This window comes from Petaurus breviceps, unplaced genomic scaffold (genome assembly GCF_028583685.1).
Source record: "Petaurus breviceps papuanus isolate PSGF00001 unplaced genomic scaffold, PetGlider_PUasm1.0 207, whole genome shotgun sequence".
NCBI lineage: Eukaryota > Metazoa > Chordata > Mammalia > Diprotodontia > Petauridae > Petaurus > Petaurus breviceps.
In genome coordinates this window covers 13,075,063-13,094,215 of record NW_027185850.1, presented here as the reverse complement: position 1 = coordinate 13,094,215, position 19,153 = coordinate 13,075,063, and the positions used below count along the sequence as shown (strand labels likewise).

At 45.8% G+C, this 19,153-nt stretch overlaps 2 protein-coding genes across 7 annotated transcripts in view; one reads left to right on the top strand and one right to left on the bottom strand.

Moving 5' to 3' along the window:
• LOC138164907 (dedicator of cytokinesis protein 7-like) overlaps positions 1-19,153 on the bottom strand; it is a 324,437-nt gene that overhangs the window by 74,250 nt on the left and 231,034 nt on the right. The window lies entirely within an intron of this gene.
• LOC138164906 (angiopoietin-related protein 3-like) lies at positions 7,852-17,352 on the top strand. Its single transcript, XM_069092860.1, has 7 exons — positions 7,852-8,436; positions 9,028-9,138; positions 10,008-10,122; positions 10,801-10,914; positions 12,784-12,879; positions 15,574-15,840; positions 16,842-17,352. The coding sequence occupies exons 1-7, from the start codon at positions 7,942-7,944 to the stop codon at positions 17,024-17,026; spliced, it is 1,383 nt and encodes a 460-aa protein (XP_068948961.1). The 5' UTR covers positions 7,852-7,941; the 3' UTR covers positions 17,027-17,352.

Genomic DNA, 19,153 nt, shown 5'->3' with positions numbered 1-19,153 from the left:
TACCCTTCTCCAGCTCTCTCCAGACCATTGGGCCTTATGCCAGAGGCCCTTCAACTGAACCCTCAGGATTCCTGGGCCTTGCCACTGACCCTTCAATGGAATGCTCTACATGGACTGTCTCTTCTAATCAGAATATGAGCTCCTTGGAAAGCAGGCATGCTCTGGTGGCACAATTATAGTCCCAGCTCTCCAGGAGCCTGTGAGATCCCTTCAGTTGGGCAGTTCTGAACTGAAAGGGGTTCTGCCAATAGAATCCTAGCAGGGCTGCCTAAGGAGGCATGGACCCACCCAGGCTGGAATCAGAGCAGGACCAAGTTCAGGTGCCCATCAGTGGTGGTATCAGGCCCATGAGTGGCCCTGAAACTCTCAGCCTGGGCAAGATAAGAGAAACCAGGCTTAAAAAAACAACAACCCACTTGTATTTCCAGAACTTAGCACAATCCTTAAAACACAGCAAGTGCTTACTAAATATTCTTTAATTCATTCAAGAAGAATAAGCACTGATCTACTTGTGATTTTCTTCTTTAAGGCCTCACCTGCCTTCACCCTGGAACACAGTACACAAACAGCAAATGCCAACTGATGGATGACTGCCAACTTCTAAGCAAGTAGAGGGAGTGACATTGGGCTTCCTTTTGGTTTATTAAATCACATTATCATTCACATGAATGGGCAGGTGGAGATGTCTAATGGAAAACTACTTTGCAATAGTTTCATCAGGATCTTTTCCATGAAATACCACACATTCCACACACAAGGAATGTGTGGGCCAAATACAGATTAAAGAGGTTACAAGACAAAATAATAATGAAGTATACTAGAAAATGAAAAGAGACGAAATCAGGTGCGTGTGGTGTTCTAAGAGCCCCAAACGCCCTGTGTTATATTAGGAAATCTCACCTTCCTGGGATTTCACAATCACCACCCCCTGAACAATCAAGGGAGGAGGATAAAGGACTTTGCTTTTCTGCTATTTCAAACAAGGCTAAAAAGTATCCAAATGTTTTAAAGGGCTGAGACCTTTGGGCTTTAAGGTTTCTGAAGTTAAAAAAAAATTGTCTTTTAATTTGCTTGCCAAATTTCCTTGTTTTCTTGAAAGCTGATCTTTTGTAATTGGGCTATTCTACAAGATAATTATGTCAGTTTTATTTGTATAAAGAGAAGTTCAAGGAAAACAGGAGTTCTGTTCCCCTCTGCATAAAGTGTAAGTCAGACAGAAGAAATTAAAAAGACAAATTAAAATAATTTCTAAAAATGCCACTTTTATCCAACTCTCCCATCCTGAACCTCTTTTTCTAGCTTTTGCTAAGGTAGTCAATCACCACCTTTGAGTACCCTGTCAGATACCAGAGGTGGTCCTCAAGAAAACTGAAGGCAAGAATGGTCATGGGAAGGTGTCCTTTCTGAAGCAGGGGGGTGAGAGTCCCACAGCACTGTCTTGTTCAGACCACATGTGGAAAAGAATGTTCTAAAATCCACATTTTTGGAAAGAGATTCATTTTTTTTAAAGCAATTGGGGTTAAGTAACTTGCCCAAGATTACACGGCCAGTTTTTGTGTGTGTGGGTGTTAAGTATCTGAGGCCAGAACCAATCCCAGGTCCTCCAGACTCTGGGGCCGGCGCTTTACTCACTGAGTGCCACCTGGCCGCCCCAGAAATTCATTTTTCAGTTGGAGAATGTGCAGAGGAGGGCACCAACCAGTGCCAATGGTGTGATGAGGCCCAGTACTCAAACAGGGATGCTTAACCCCAAGGGAATGGGACAGCTGCCTTTAAGCCTCTCATGCTCTGAGCAACAAGGGAAGGCTTATGTGAGGGCAGAACTTGGGACAAGGGACAGACGGTGTAAAGAGGCCACTTAAGCTTGATTCACTGGAGGGAAACCCTTCCCAACAGCTCCCTCCTCAGTCGTGGTCTTCAAGCTGGACAACCTCTGTTACAGCCGGCTTCGGGTTGGACTCGCTGGCTGCTGACTTCCCTTCCAATTTACAAGCCCCACAGACAAACCCATTGTCACCGTGGGAGCAGGCCAAGTGTGTCTGTGCCTGAAGGGCTTTTCCCTCAGGGAAGAGTGAGGGCTTCCAAGACCAGGCAGAAGCAGGGCATGGTACCTTGTCCAAGCACTTGTCACTTGTGAAATGGCTCTTTTTACTGGAATACAAACATCTGCCTCTGGATGTCTGGAAGCCCCTGGCCCTACAAACTGAACAAAACTTCTTTAAAATAAAAAGCTCCTACGACCCCTGATACATGGCAATTCCCACTTCACAAAGTGGTGGGTGGAAGGGCAGATCACAAGGCCATTCTCCTCTACAAGGAAAGAGCTGAGAGCAGTGGACGCTTCTGCCAGAGGCAGCAAAGGCTACAGGAGGTGAGCCTGCTGCGGCAGAGGAGTTTCTGACAGAATCTTGGCACCTGCCTCTGTCTTACCCTCTACCTTTCAGCTCAGCCCCAGGATAGGCCTCCTGGCCCCGTCCACCAAGTGCTGAATGGGCAGCTGGAGGTGTATACACAGCCCCAGGTCTACCAAGTTTAAATGCTTGGCTTTCAAAACCCTTCACGATTGGAGGTTATATGCACAGCCTTGCATCCTCTTTCCGCTCCCTCCCATTCCACATGTCCACCAAACCTGATGATTCCTTGGCCCCAGAAACAAGCCGGATGTGTGCCTGCTGCCTCCGTGGCGGTGCTAAGACCTTCCCCTGCACCTAAAATGTCTTCCCTCACGCTCTTCCCTAAACATTCTGTGAAACTTGAATTCACACATCAACCCCCCTACAGAGACATCCCTGTTCACCCTCTTCTCTAATGATGATTTACACAGCATCCAACAGTTTACAAAGTGCTTCACGATTATTTTCAATCCACAAACACTTAGGAAGCCCTACTATGTTCCAAGCACCATGACAAGTGTGGGAGATACAACGACAAAAGGCCTCTGCCAGCAGGAAGCTTTCCTTCTATGGCGGGAACAACATGTGCACATCTATGTAACCCGGGGCCCAACAGCACAAAGGATGAATCTCGCGAAGTCTCAGATCACTTGGATCTGCTCTGCACTGGCTGGGGCCTCCTGAACACACAAACAACCACCAGTAAATACAAAATGCTCCAGGGATGGAGGAGAGGATCCAGAAGCACCTCGTGGTCACCGTTTGAGTCTCACAACAACCCGACACCATAAAGCATCACACACGTGATCATTACATCCTATTTTGCAGGTGAAGGCTAAGCGACTTCCTAATGACCCAACACGTAACCACTGGAAGAACGACCTAGCCAGGGGTCTCTAATTAATCCTGGCCCAAAGCCGTTTCCGCTCCCACGGGCTGCCTGAGGGATCCTCGGGGTTAGAAAGGCCCTCCAAGGCCATCTCACCCAATGTGGATCTGAACAGAATCCCCAGTGAATGGTGGCCCAACTCTGCCAGGAGCTCCATCTCCCTGAGACAGCGTCTCTTCTCCAACACCACTCCCCCTTGACCTTCACACGTCAGTCTCCTGTGTACCTGTCCAAGGATAAAACAGGACCCACATCCCATTAGCACCTAGTAAAGAGCTCTCTGCAAAGGAGATGTTTGTTTTTAGAATGCTCCTGGGGTCGGAGGGAGTACTTCAAAAAACATATTGAACAGAAAAATGGGGTTTTGCATTTTCTATATGTTGGGGAATGGAGGAGAATCAAAGAACGGACAGAACTGCTATCTGGAGCAGACAGGACAGTCATAAGAGATGGGGGAGAAGAGGCAGAAATGCTTAAAACAGACTCTGCTTGTTTCCTCTACTAAAGAGGAAACCTTTGGACCAAAAGCAACCAAAGAGAAATAGCTAATAAGGAGCTGACAGTAAGACAGAACCTGGCAGCCTGTAAGGAGTTCAAGGCTAAAGGAGCCACATTCTCAGGAACCGAAAAAAAAAAAAAAAAAAAACAGCGGAGAGGACCGTGAAGTAACTGTTGGTATCACTGGGAGTCAGTGGAGCATGGGAGCAGCACGATGGGAGTGCGGAAGGCCAAGGGGTGGCTCTATTAAAAAAAAAAAAGGCTACAGTCATCTTAACTGATTCCCCCAAAATGCTAAAAGGCATCACTGAAGAACTGGCCTGTGAGCACCTGGAAAAGAAAGAAATCACCCCAAAGAACAGGCTTCACCAAGCGCAAGCCATGCCAGAGTCATCTGAGCCCCTCTGTTAGCAGAACTACAAGACTGGTTGTTCAAGGGAAGGCTATAAATGAATATTAAATGGGTTTTAGCAAAATATTCAATAGAAAAAAATCTCTGCTGGCCTCCTGTGGACAACTGGGAGATGTGGTCCTGCACACTTCTACCCCTGGATCTCCCTGAACAGAAGAATCCCTAGAAGTCCTGAACGGCTGATGTCAGTTTGGAAGCAGATCTCCACAGTACTCCCCAGGGATCTGTACTCACTCCTCTCCATGCTGTTTAACAGTTACATAAATGGCATGCCCAGCCAATCTGCAGACGACACAAGGCTGGGAAGAACAGCCAATATTTAAAATGATCTTGACAGACTAGAACACTGAGCCAGAGCTAATGAAGAGATTTAACTGAGTTAAGCAGGAGGTTTTACAGATGACTTCAAATGATCAACTTCACAATCTAAGATGGAGGAAGTACGGCCGGAGGAAGCACATCTGAAAAAGACCTGGTATTTTAGCAAAATGAAGGTCAAAATGAGTTAACTCCCCACTACGTCACTCAAGAATGAATGGCGGATAAAGAGTCTGAAGAAGAAAGGCAATATTCTCATTCTGGTCCACCATGGGCAGGGCACGTCTGGAAGAGCCTGCCTAGGAGGGCACCGGGGACGATGAAGGACTGGGACGTCGTTCCGAGGAACGGGGATGCTTGAGTGGATGAAGAGGAGACTGAGGGAAGTCATTACAGTCGTCTACAAACCCTCTGAAGGGCTAGGAGACAGAAAGGGACTAAATCTTTCTTCTGCCTGGTCTCAGAGCGAAGAAACAGGTGTAAAGGGTAGGGACTGAAAACAGCCAAATTAAATCTGATATTAGATTTTAAACAATGGAAGCTACTCCAAAGAGGAACAGGTTCGGTTCCTCCTTACGGAAGGTAGACAAATAAAGTCTAATCGACCCCTTCTCAGGATGCTGAAGAGGACATTCTTGTTCGGGGCCTCTCAAGACTCTCCCAAATATGAAACACTGTGCTAGAGTCAACCCAAAGACGGTCTGGCCCCGAGAGCTGGCGTGGCCCAAGAGGTCAGCAACAGTGGGCAGTCGCAGCTCTGGCTCTTGGGGGTCCAGAATTTTTAGTCAATTACTCTCTGAGCCTCAGTTTTAACATCTGTAAGATGAAGTTAATGGTATCAGTTCTGCTTATAGGACCTTCCAGAGATTCAAATTAATTGAGATAAAAAGTGAAAGTCCTTTAAAAATGGTAACGTTACAAAAATCTAATAAGCAAATGAAGACAGACAAATAATGCAACTAGATGAAATCATTTTATAAGACATACGTACACAACAGTCAATTTGGGCACACACCAATACCAGGACATAAACTGAAACACCCTCGAGGAGTCCTCCCTCCTCCTCCTCCTCTTCCTCTCTCAGTGAAAACCACAAAACCCTAGTATATCAGCAGCAGCAGAAACTAGGGATCCGCTGGTAACCACCTGTCTGCCTTGGAAGAGGCCGCTTCTGTTCCTGGCTGGGTGCCGAAGACTGTAAGAAGGCAGGCAGGAGGGCAGAACTTAACAGAGCATGGATTCAGCACTGACTGCACCCCAAGCAGGGCTCTCAGTGCAGGGGAGACCAAGAGAAGACAGAGCAGCTCTGGGCCTCATGGCGCTCAGCATCTAACGGCAGCGAGAAGAAAGAACTATGGAGGAGAGTGGGACAGAGAGGCAGGGAAGACAGCAAGGGTCAGGATGGAGATCACGGGGAGAAAATGGCAAGGAAAGGAGAGCTGGGGTCCACCGGGGCATGTGCACACACAGCGGGTCTCAGTGTATTCGTGTGTGTTTGTTTTAAAGAAAAGATCTTGGTGCCGCTGTTAGCTACATCAGTCTTAGAGCAATTTCTGGTCTAAGCCACTGGAGGTAGAACTTTCCAATGGGTTTCAAAATCCACATTAGCAATCTGGCACAAACAGCTTTCTCGAGTAAGTGGGGACTGTTTTTCCCAGAGGTTGGAGAACTCTCGGAGAGCAGCAAGGCTGATAGGCAAAAAGCTGCCTGTAGTCCAGCCATTCTCTCTTCTCTGGGACCCTCTGGATGTCCACACATTTCCACCTTCTCAGCCTCCTGCTTCACTCAAGGGAGCCTCTCCTCCCTGCCAGTGACATCAGAGGCTGGAAAATGACTGAGCAGGATGGCAGGTAAGCCCTCAGCACTATTCTGCAGAGCTGAACTCCCCCTGTGTGCATGAGCAAACACAGATGTCCCTATACACCACTGGGATGGAGAAGAAGAACCTAGGATTAAAGGAGTGTGGGAGAGTCAGAGGGCAAGCACGTGGAAAAGGAACACAAACTTGGCAGGGTGGGCAAGGCAAAGGTCACCCCTGATGGCACCATTGCCTAGTAAGTGAGAGGCAGGTCTAGCCTCTCCTCCCACCCGAACAGGCTCCTGGGAATTTCAAGTTAGGTTGCAAGTGCGTGCTTCTGTTTTGGTTGCTGTTTTGAAAATTAAAATGCCTCTCTAGGAAAGGCTTGTCACTCTTGGCATCAAAGGTCCATCTACCTTACCTAGGAAAGCCTCTTCATGGCAAATCTAATATAATGTATTTATGATAAAAATAAAATATAAACCCTCCTAATTGCATTAAATAATTAAAATCTCAATATTTGGAAAAGCACAGGTATACACCCAAGTTTTATACATTACTTCCTCGATGTCAACTGCATTCCATTTTCTGTGAGATAAAAGGGCTCATTTCTGCCTCATAATGGGCTTTAACAGCATCATACCCTAAAATCATCTTTCAAAACAGAAAAGCAAAAAAGACAAGATTTAATCAAAAGAGAAAACTAGGGAAACTACACTATATATTTTAGACTAACTAAATAACTAAACATAAATAACTAAACATTAAAGGACTGGAATATTGCTGTGGTCTAGGAAATGACGATGCGATGGCCTTAGCAAAGTTTGTATGGAAAGATGGAGACTTATGAAGGAAGAGGTTCTCCACCCTCAGAGAAGCAGAGAACAAGGATAGTGTGGTCTTACATACATGACAGCAATGTATGTGTCTAGATATGAGAGTGATTATAGATGGCTAAGCAGATGTATGTATGCGTGTGTATGTGTGTATCTATGCATGTGTACGCACATGTGTGTGTACATATATGTGGGGGGCTTATATATCCACACTTAACTGTAGACTTCTTGTGGGGGGGAGGGAAGGAAGGGAGAAAAAGGAACAAAGTAAAAAGTGCATGACAGAGAACACAAGAAAACTCACCAGGAAGCAAAGAAAAGATGGGCAGCTTGGAACACAATGTGTAGTATTTATTGGACAGGCTTTCTTTGTCTCTGAATATTCTGAATCCTCTCAGTTCTGCCATATACATAGCAATGCTTTTTTCTTTTCTTATTTTGTATTTAAGTTTTAATATTTAAGTTTATCAAATTTTTTTTCTTTTCTCATTGTGTATTTAAGCTCAAAACAAAATAATTTTTAAAAGAAGGCAGCCACACATCATTACCTGTTCAACTTTTCATGCACTTACTTTATAATTTCCTAAAACTACTGCTCAGCAAAACTGACCTAATTGAATAAAGAAAGGGGTTACCTTTGTTCAGGTTTACACAGTTTAATGATCAACTATCTCTCCTTCTGCAGTAAGCCTTTTCTGAAGCAGCCAGGGGTATATATAGAGTTCAGCAATCTAGGTCAGTTACAAGAGGAAAGTCAGTTCAAACCTCTTCTAAATAACACAAATCAGAAAACAAAAATGAGAGCAATTTCCCTCTTTTTTTTAATTGTCCCTCTTGTTATTTCCTCTGGGATGGGCCAGGAACACCCCCCACCTGACTCTCCCCCTCCAGAGCCAAAATCAAGATTCGCTATGCTGGATGACGTCAAGATCTTGGCCAACGGCCTCCTTCAGCTGGGGCATGGTCTTAAGGACTTTGTTCACAAGACAAAGAGTCAGATTAACGACATATTTCAAAAACTGAACATATTCGACAAGTCTTTTTATGATCTCTCACTACAAACCAACGAAATCAAAGAGGAAGAGAGACAACTTCGTAAAACAACATCAAATCTTCAGGCCAAAAATGAAGAAATGAAAAACTTATCCTTGGAACTGAACTCAAAGCTTGAAGATCTCTTGGAAGAGAAGAGTCAACTCCAACAGAAAGTGAGGTCATTAGAGGAGAAGCTGATCTCGCTACTCCACAGCCGGCCCGAAGGCCAGGACCCTCAGGAGGTGACCTTCCTTAAGGTAAGTCGGGACAGCTAAGGCCATGAACCAGGCTCTCTGCTTGCCAGCTTTCCTTCTATCGCAGGTTTCTGAAAAATGGGATCTGAAATACACTGGGTTTGCAAAGAAGCTTTTGAGGAAAGTCAAAGCTCATGTAATATTTTAAATCAGATCTGTGTTTTCCAAACTTCATTATTAAATTGAAAATAAAAATCAAAGCAAATTCATTAATCATTTATCAGCAAAATTTCAAATAAAAGTAGAAAACCAAATTATGAAATGAAAATTTTAAACAACCACTAAGTGGAAAACATTTGGAAGTAGTTATTACCCATGACTAAAAGGCAGGTTTGGTTTTTTTAAAAGGAATTTTTAACAAATCCTCTCCTATTGAAACACTGCATTTCACCACATCCATCTACGAAATGTTATGCTGAAAAAGTCAACTCAGTAAAAACTATAGCGAATATAAACTTAAAATCCAACATAAAAGCACATAAGCAGGCTGTTACAGGAACGCCCAGGGAGAAAGAGCTGACAAGGGCTCCAAGGCTGGAGGGTCAGTGTGGGGTGGGCTGGACAAGATGGCCTCTAACCAGCCCCCATTCCCAGACTTTTGTAGAGCAGCAAGATCACAGCATCAAAGAGCTTTTCCAGACGGTCCATGAACAGTACCAGCAGCTCACCAAGCAGCACGGCCAAATCAAGGAGATGGAAAACCAGGTGAGGCCATAGCCAAAGGGCCGTCCATCCCCAGGCTCTGCCATGGGGAGCAGAAAGCACCAGAGGGCGCTCAGGAAGGGAAGCAGGTGCTTCCTCTGCTCCTGTCTGGAACAGTCCCTCCATCTCAGCAAGTCACAGTTTCCTCTTCTGTAAAATGGGACTATGACTGCTTGCACCACCAATGTCACAGGGCAATCTGTAAGCCACAAACCACCACCATTCTTAAATGTACTGCTGCCTCCCCGAAGGTCTCCTTCTCTGCCTCCTCAGGGGGTGGCTGCTCTCCAACTGTGAGCTGGGAGGCAGCCTGTAAGGCCGGCTGTCTGGGGGACTCCTAAGCTCCTAGACAAAGGCCCACCTCCAAGGGGACCGGCAGGAAGGGGACCTTCTCTGCCACAGCAGCCCCTAAGTACCACCTATGAGTGCCTGCACTACTCACTTAATACAGTTTTTGTGAGGAGAGAGAACCAGAGCATTCAAAGCATCACCTACGTGGGATGAGGGTGGTGGCCCCACCGTTCCTCCATCATTAGTGGGTGGCAAATGAAACCATCCTACATGGCAGAGTGTTCTACCGAGGAAGGCATGGGGGCAAGGGCTCTCCTGGATCTGGGATTTCATCCCTGGGCAGGCCCTCCCCCAAAGCAGAGGGCTCTGAGGTCCCAGGATGCTCCCAGAGCCAACAGGGCCTCTAGGCACAGAACAGGAAGGCCACAGCAATCGAACCTTCCCTTCTGGGTCAAGAAAAATGGGAAAGTTGTACACATTCCTTGTCTTGGGCTTAATCAGCCCGGCACTTACCCCACCCTCCCCAGCCTGTCCCAGGAGTTCTTAGGAGATGAATCGTATGTCCATGTTCCTCTTATCAGCTAAGAAGGACGGGTTTTCAAGAAACCACAGACAACTCCTTTTCTTCAAAGCAAAGAGCGCCAAGAACCATTCCTTCTCTTCAGTCCAATGGAACAAAGTCTGCAGAATCTAATGGTAAGGTCACGGACTGTTGTGTAAAACCTGCTCGGCAGGATCCCCCCCTCTCCCCCAGGTGAACATTTCTAAAGTAGGAATGCTCTATTAAGCCAATGGATTAAGAGTCTGAACAATGCAAAGCAGGTCTGGCAGGCCCAAATACAAGCCTCCCGGTGCAGAACTCTCCAGATCTCCACTCAGCAGCACCCTGGCCCACACAGAGCCGAGGGAGAGGGGGCGGGAGGCTTCACAAGCCAGATACCATAAGCCTGTATACCAGAGTAGGTGAGGAACAGAGTGAGCGTAAGAAGCAACCTTAGAAATGGCCGAGTCCAAGACCATCACTTTGCACATGAAGCAGTCTGATTTCTCAAGGTTATACAAGTAACGAGGCCCAGGCCCAGAGCTGGGAGCTGGGTCCTCTGACCTCAAACCCAAGCGATCTGAGAAGCTAGACCATCCCCACCCTTCCTGCATCCAGCACAAGGTGTGGTGACTTTTCTCAGGCACCAATTCTTGGCTTTAAAATGCCACCTGATACAGTCACTGTGTGCCAGAAAGCAGTCAAAGGAGTCCTGGTAACCATGTATTTTGTAGGCAGACAGAGAAAAGCCTCAGACAAAGAGCTTGGGTTCTAGGCCTCATCCCGGCCCTCCCCAGGTGACTAAGTCATGCTCTGCTCTGCCCCACTTCCAGACGGTCCTGCGGACTGCGCTGCCCTTTACGATGGAGGTCTGCGTGCCAGCGGCATATACCCCATCAGGCCCAGCCAATCCGAAGTCTTCAACGTCTACTGTGAAGTGAAATCAGGTAAAAAGACAAGGCAAAGGAGAAGGGCTGGGGCAGAAGGTGACCCTCTCCAATGCCAATGGCACAAGTGGGAGATGCCCCTCATCTCCTTGGATTCCCTGTGTGCCCTTTGTGACTCCTCTGCAGTGCTCCATTCACTAATTATTTAATAGTACCTCCTACAGGCCAGGCAGCATGCTCAGGGCTAAAATGAACCAGTTATTCAGGTATTTATTAAGCTTTTTGGGGAAGGTACTTGATACGCGCTGGGGACATAAGGAGAAAGAAAGGTGGCGTTCTGCCCAGAGATGTTGAATTCTAAGACGGGGAAATAACCCACGTGGAAGATGTTAGCTGCAAGTCATATGGAAAGGCCTAGTGATTCTTCAGGGGCAACAGCAAGCATGAGTGGGGTAAGGAGGCCAGGGCTCAGCGGCTAGTCTGACCCAAAGCCAGGAAGGCCTGCGCTCACCTCAGATGTGTCCTAGCTGTGTGTTCCTGGGCAAGTCACTTAATCTCCGTCTGCCTCCATTTCCCCCAAATGGGGATAAGAACACCTACCTCAGAGCTGCTGTGTTTGTTAACTTAGAAAACGTGATTCAGATCAACAAACCTTTGGTGTCTAATGTGCCCCAAGAACCGGTGACACAAAGCCATCAATTAATGCAGCTTCTGTCTTGGAGAGCTCAGTCTATTGGAAATTCTTTTTGTTTGATCCTTTTTAGATTAATTTTACCTTCTTTAATTAACAAATTGGTTTTTTCATGTCCTCCCACCATACTTGTACCATTAAAATAACAAAAAAGGTGAAAACCTTGTACCAGAACAAACAGGAGCCAAAGCCCCTTGACCACAGCTCCTGGCGCAGCCTTTGGGCTTCACTCGGCCCCTGCATCACCCCTCCTCTCCGGAGGGAGGAGTGGGCTGCAGGCTCACGGGTGGTCACTGCATGGGCGGGAGGCCTCCCGGCTTCCAAGCCCTTGGTCTGAGCAGAGCTGCTGCTGCAGTAGAAATGGGAACGGCTCTGCTCACTTCACTGCCATGGCTGAGTTCACACAAGTCTTCCCAGGCTTCTCTGAAACCCTCTTCAGCGCTTGCCCCTGCAGTCCCTTTCCCCTCACTGATAGCCACTCCTAGATTGCCAGCTCGCAGCTGCCACAGTGACTTGTGTGCCCAGGAGTCTGTTTCCTCCTGCATCCACCTCCTTGGCACACAGGCCTAGGGGTGCTCCAGAAGGTCCCAAGCATGCCCGCTAGGCAGTCTAGGGGCCTCCTGCTGAGCTGCTCTCCCCAGGGCCAGGCCAGCTTCCCAGGCCGGGCGTGACATGGCACATGACTTTCTGCAGACCCTTCATCATGCACCATTTCCTTTTTCTGTCAGCTTTGCTCCCTGGATGGGGAGGAGGCAGAACCTAAGAACTGCTTTCATTTGCATTCCTCTAATTATTCATGACGCAGATGGCTATGGATGGCTTGGATTTCTTCTTTAGAAAACTCCTGTTGGGCTTTTCTAGGTTTCTATAATTCACAATGAGGAGGGGGAAGAGAACAGGCATTTATAGAAGGGCCTGGCCCTGGGCTAAGCACCTTACAATTACTCTCTCAGCTGAACCTCACACAAGCCTGGCAGGCAGATGCTGTTATTATCCCCAGGCTGAATGATGTGCCAGGATCACACAGCTGGCAGGTGCCTGAGGCCAGGTTTGAACTCTGGCCTTCCTGACTCCAGGCCCAGGGCTCTGTGCACTGGACCACCACCAGAAAAACAGCACAGAGCATTTATGAACTGTCATACATTGCAACTGGTCATAGAAACAGACATCTGTGCAATGTGCTCTCTGTGTCAGTGCTAAATCGCCATAAGTAACTGCAGTTCCTTCCCCCTTCCCAGGCAGCTCATGGACAGTAATCCAACACCGAATGGATGGGTCACAAAATTTCAACGAAACCTGGGAGAACTATCAGCATGGTTTTGGGAGTCTCGACGGTAAGGTCACCCCATGTCCTGGTGAATCCCCAGAACTACAAAGGGAAAAGAGTTCCAAGGGTACAATGTGCACAAACACACTTCGGACCCTCGGGATGCGTGCGTTCAGACCAACAGCAATGGGCTTGGACGTGGGGCTTCAGATTAGGACACCACTTCACAGGCTTAAGGAGAGCAAGAGTTCTCAAACTTCTGGGGTCTCAGGTTCCCTTTATACTCTTAAAAACCGAAGGCCCTTCCAAAAGCATTTGTTTCTGAGTTACATCTCAAAATCTACCATGTTGGAAACGAATACTGATCAATTTTTAAACATATTAATTCATTTAAAAATAACAAACAAGTTACAAAGTAACATAAATAGTATAATTACAAGACGTAGATTTTTTTTTTTTCAAAAAAGCTGTTCTGAGAAGAACAGCACTGGTCGACATCTTTTTACAAATCTTTTCAGTGTCTATAGTAGAAAACTGCTGGATTCTCCCCTATCCAATCTGTTCCAATAGAATCTTTTAGTGGAAGTTTACAAAGAATCCAGCCTCACACAGACATGTAGGTAGAAAAGGGACAGTATTTCGCTAGGTGAATCACACCACAGCATTTCTTTGAAAACAATCCTGAACTCGAGGACCGCGTGTAGGGGCCTCGGGCCCCCTGAAGAGTCACTGGCCCTCAGAGCTGGGGGCTAGCTCAGGCAGGGCTGCACACACTGAACCAGGCCTGCAGACTTATCCAGCGACTCACAAACATCCCTTCCCATATGTGAGCACAGGATACACCAAGTCTAATACTGTATCTATGCATTTGTGATTCACAGTGCTGGCCAACAGCCAATAAATTTATCAGAGCATCTGTCTGAGACATAGACTTTCTAAGAACAAAAGTACTAAGTCTGTTACTGGCAACCAAAGGTGTTACAGACTCCATCTTGCATCTCTTCAATTAAATTATTAAAAAAATTCACTGCAATTCAAGCTTCCTTTTAAAAAATGCCAAATTTGATAAGTTGTCAACTACCCTATCCTAAAATGAAATCTTTCCTCCAGATATCCTATTTATAATCTAAAATGGATGATTATTAACGTGATTCCCCACTGATTGTCTAGTTTCAAGTCTACTCCTAAGGTGTCTACATGGCAGATGTGGAAGGTAAGGCAGAAAGAAGCTTGGCCCTACAGTCAGAGGACCTGGGTTCTAATCCTGCCTCTGATGCTCACTATGGGGTGACCTCTGGAAAATCACTGAATTTTTTTTTTTTAAGCAATCGGGGTTAAGTAACTTGCTCAAGGTTACAAGGCCAGTTATTTCTGGGTGTGGTGCTGAGTGTCTGAGCCCAGGATTCGATCTCCAGGTCGTCCCAACACTGGAGCCGGTGCTCTTACTCGCAGAGCCACTTGGCCGCCCCTAAGCAATTGGGGTTAAGTAACTTGCTCAAGGTTACATGGCCAGGTGTTTCTGGGTGGGTGCTAAGTGTCTGAGCCCGGGATTCGATCTCCAGGTCTTCTCAACACTTCTCAACACGGTGCTCTTACTCGCTGTGCTACCTGGCTGCCCAAAATCACTGAATTTCACTGAGCCTCAGTGTCCACATCTGTAAAAGGAAGGGGCTGGACCAGATGGTCTTGAAGGTCCCCTCCAGCTATTTAAGATACTAGTGACCCTCCACAACCATTGCCAAGTAGGTGTAAGCCTGGGAATGAAGCAAGGCCCATAGGGGCTATTTCACCCCCACCCCGATGACATGTTAAAAGCAAACACTCGGCCTCTACAGGCTCCTTATCCTTAAATTGCAGCCTTTCTCCTCTGAAATTCCTGAGTAAAGACACCAGCCAGCAATTACAGACAGTCATTCTCCACCCCCCCCATCAGATGCTTTGTTTACATGCAAAATCATACAGACCAAACCTCTAACCGTGAACATTTAATTTGAAAAAAAGTATTAAAAAGTATCCACATATTGAATTTGAACTAGACAGAACATATGTTATCTTGGAAAACATCAGGCAGAAAGAAAAGACCAAATCTACAACTGAAGAGATAACAACGGTTTCAATTTAAAGCTTTTAGAAACGAGTTTATATTGCTGCTAGGTTTAAAAAACAATAACTTTGGTGGCCAGGTGGCTCACCGAGTAACAGCACTGGCTCCAGTGTTGGGATGACCTGGAGATCGAATCCTGGGCTCAGACACTCAGCACCACACCCAGAAATAACTGGTCGTGTAACCTTGAGCAAGTTACTTAGCCCTGATTGCTTAAAAAAAAAAACCAATAACATTCTGATGGTGTCTAAAATATCTAATCTCTCTTAATAAATAACTCAGTGCCATACTAACTGCACCCAACAATAGATCTGGAAGTAAAAAGAAATGATCCAACATGGAGCTGACCTAACAGTTCTCTACAAAAGGAAAACACCTAGCAAGGTTCACATGTGTCAGGCTGGCCTTTTTAAAATTAGGCTTTCAACTCAACCCACAGATTTTAATGTTTTCTAAAATGTGAGGAGGCACCCTCTCATTCCAATCTCCCAGTTTTAGTCCTCAGGGAAGTAAACAACGAGAAAGGCCTCCAGAGACCATCTAAAACGACCCGAATATTAATAATACTGATTTAGTTAAACCAACAGTTCAAACTCTCTTAAATGACTGCCCTACCTGCAATTCCTATTTCCAGAGTCACAGAAATTTTCTTTGCAGGAGAATTTTGGCTAGGCCTAGAAAAGATCTACTCCATAGTCAAGCAATCTGATTACGTCCTACGCATCGAGCTGGAAGACTGGAAAGACAACAGGCGTTCCATTGAGTACTCATTCAGCCTGGGAAGTAAAGATACAGACTACACCCTGCACCTATCAGAGATTCTAGGCAACATTCCCAGCGCGATCCCCGAGCACAAAGACCTTGTGTTTTCGACTTGGGACCATAATGCAAAGAAACATCTCAGCTGCCCAGAAGGCCACTCAGGTACTCTGGTTCCCAAGAACATTAATCCTTTATTTGCTTAAGTGAGAAATGCTGCTCCAGGTAACTGAATAAAAACAATACCTAAGTACCACTTACATGCAAAGAATGGAAGAATTAGGGTCAATTTTACCTTCTACCAGCAAAATCTTGCAACGATCGATTGTGAAAAGGAGGTTCATTTGGTGTGGGCTGAACTAGGAGCTTCACCTTTTAAGCCCCAGGAATGCTCCCTCAGCACATCTGGTGAGACAAGCAATGTTTACTGATGGACTCAAGTTCTTAGCATGTCAGACGTGATCTTATTTAGAGAAAATAAAAGTATGCTCCCCAGACAAACTCAGTAACAGTATCGGGAAGCAATGAGCGTAGACAGAGGAAGGCAGCACTGCCTAGGAGGGAGCTCAGACATTACTGGGGGGATAAATCCCTGTTCTGAGTATGATTACTTCTGCCCCAGTGAGTCACCCTGGGAACACCACCTGCATCTGAATGGCAGAGGATGGTGTGGCTAAAATCCAAGGCCTGAAGGGGCGGGTAGGTGGCGCAGTGAATAGAGCACTGGCCCTGGAGTCAGGAGGACCTGAGTTCATATCCGGCCTCAGACACTTCACCAAAAACTAGCCATGTGACCTTGGGCAAGTCACTTAACCCAAATTGCCCCCCCCCCCCCAAAAAAAGCAAAAAAAATTTTGATAAAATCCAAGGCCTAAACACGAGCACAGAGCTAGAATGATGCAGAGCTAAGGGTACACAGCCTTCCTCAGCCCCTCAAGCCACCATGGGCCTGTTCCTAAGGCCCTCAACATGGCCCCAGAGTGACTGGCTTCTTGGCTGCTGAACCCTAGGAGCCAGCCTGGGAGGGGCAGAGAGGCTGATGGGCACAGCTGAGGGCCACCAAGTGCTCCTGGCCGGCGAGGCCATCTGGTCACTGCAGAGCCAAGAAAGAGGAGGGCAGAAGTGGGAAATGTGCTCTCATGGGCCATATGGTCTCTCTTCCCCAGGGGGCTGGTGGTGGGACGACGTATGCAGAGAAACCAACCTGAACGGCAAATACAACAAGGCGCGACTGAAGGGCAGACCTGAGCGGAGACGGGGCCTGTCCTGGAAGTCCCCCAAAGGCAGGCTCTACTCGATCAAGACAACCAAAATGTTAATCCACCCAACAGACTTAGAAAGCTTTGAGTGAACACAGGCAAGTTTCCAAAAAACAATAAACTGAACATTAAACTCAACCCAAGTTACTGTGGTTTAATAATCAGCAAGAAAGACCCAGAAAAGGCACTAAGAGCTGCTGGGTGCTTACTAGGTCAAGTTCATGTAGCTTTTTCTTCTTTAATAAGAATTTATCTGGAGTTTAAAACAATTATAAATTTATTTCAAGGTCAAAACTGTCATCACACAACCTCATGAACTTTACCTTTCTCAATCTGATGCCTTCTGACATCAAATGTGCAAATATTTTATGATGTTGTAATCAATTTCAGATGGGCTTCCTTAAACAACCTTGAACACCACGTCAAGGGCACTTTTATTTTCCCTTTAAGGATCACCCCATTAACTGGAAACTCACCAGAAGTATTTTGTTTTTAATATTCATATTGCAATCTGATTTCACAGTCTCACCAAGTTCTTAAAAAATATAAACATGAATAAATGTGAAGGTCAGATACTTCTACATTTATGAAGTATTGTTATATTATTAATTTAAAACTTGAACTCAATCTGTTTGGCAGCACCTATGAAAATCCATAATGTAAAACTTAAAATTTATATTATACTTTGTTGGAGAGAAATTCGTGTCACGTGTTTTTATACTTTATTTATGAAACCACAAGAGGCAGGATAAATTACTGTATTTAAATTGGCTCCTGGTTGTTAAGTAAATGCAGCTGATCATCATTAAGTCATATTGACTTTTATATTTTATATCGCTGTACCTTATTAACAAGTCTTTTGTGTTTTATAGGAGTGTATTACTTTTACAGCATTCTGGCACTGGCACCTGTAAAAATACTTTACAAATTATCTTGTCAGGATATAACAAAAGGATAAATATCAGTGCTACACCACAGAGAAGTGCAATGGGGATCTCAGTCCCCCAAAATGGGTAAAAGAAATGATGCCATTGGAAATTTCCAGTTAAAAAAGAACAATTAAAATTCTGAGAAAGAAGTGAGTAAATGACTTTGAACGGAAGCAGTAACCCTGGCAGGCCTGTCTGTATACTTTGCAATTCAATAAATAAAATGTCTATGTCTAAAATGACCATAAAATGTCTCAAGAATCTCTCTGGAACACTGAATGGGTGCCCTTCACTAATGGGGTGGGCCTCACAATTACTCACCTCCACTCACGAAGCCTTCTTGACTTCTGCTCCTTATGGGACACTTTAGCCCGAAGATAAGCAAGTCTAGGAACATGGGTCCTATAATGCCATGACTGGCAGCTGAAACCCTGAGGCCAGAGAGATCACTAAACTATAGGCAGGCATGGAGATGGGGCCAATCACTAGCCACTCTGCCGCAGCAGCAGCCACACAGCCCAATGTTCACCTGAATGCAATTTTAAGAGGGAACAGGGCTCTCATTGCATCAGCATCTAACCACAAGTCCAGGACTGCTTTAACAGATCCCACAAAAATAAAATCATTTTGCAACAAATGATTTTTTAAAAAATAAAGAAAAAGCCTTGTTTCCTAACTAAGTAATGATCTTCATACTGCCTTTTCAAAGTTCTAAATAACAGCAGGTTTGTAATTGATTTATTGACCGATTGATTTTTTTTGTTGATACTACAAATAACTGCCCCCAGAACAGATAAACAGCCAGCTAGGTGACATAGTTCAAATGTGGGGCCAGGCATCAGGAAGACCTGAATTCAAATCTAACCTCAGACACTGACTGTAGTGTCGTATCTCCACCTGCCTTTCAGACACCTCGAGCTAGATGCCCAGGAGACTTCTTAAACTCAATGTCCAAAACTGAATTCAGGACCTCTGCCCCTCACTTCTTCTGCCTCCTGCAGAGGCCCCTCAGGCTCACAATGCAGGAGGCATCCTGGCTTCCTGTAATAGTAATGGAATATAAAGATCCCCCTGTATTGGCTTGGTTCTTGGTGTTAAAACCCAGAGCTTGTTAATCCCACTTGTGGGATGGACTTGTTGACATGAAAAGAGAGGGCTGAACAGGGAGGAGCTGGTGACATAAATTTAGAGAGACACAAGACAAGAGAGAGGCAGAAGAACTTTTTGGAAGCAGCATCGTGGGAGGCAGAGAGAGAGACTGAGAGGATTGCTGAGGGCCACTTTGAATTG

Excerpts from the sequence above, each read along its gene's own strand:
- LOC138164906 (XM_069092860.1), top strand. The coding sequence starts at position 7,942 with ATGAGAGCAATTTCCCTCTTTTTTTTAATTGTCCCTCTTGTTATTTCC. Across the intron at positions 10,123-10,800 it reads AAAGTCTGCAGAATCTAATG|ACGGTCCTGCGGACTGCGCT; the intron begins GTAAGGTCACGG and ends CCCCACTTCCAG. Across the intron at positions 12,880-15,573 it reads TGGTTTTGGGAGTCTCGACG|GAGAATTTTGGCTAGGCCTA; the intron begins GTAAGGTCACCC and ends TTTTCTTTGCAG.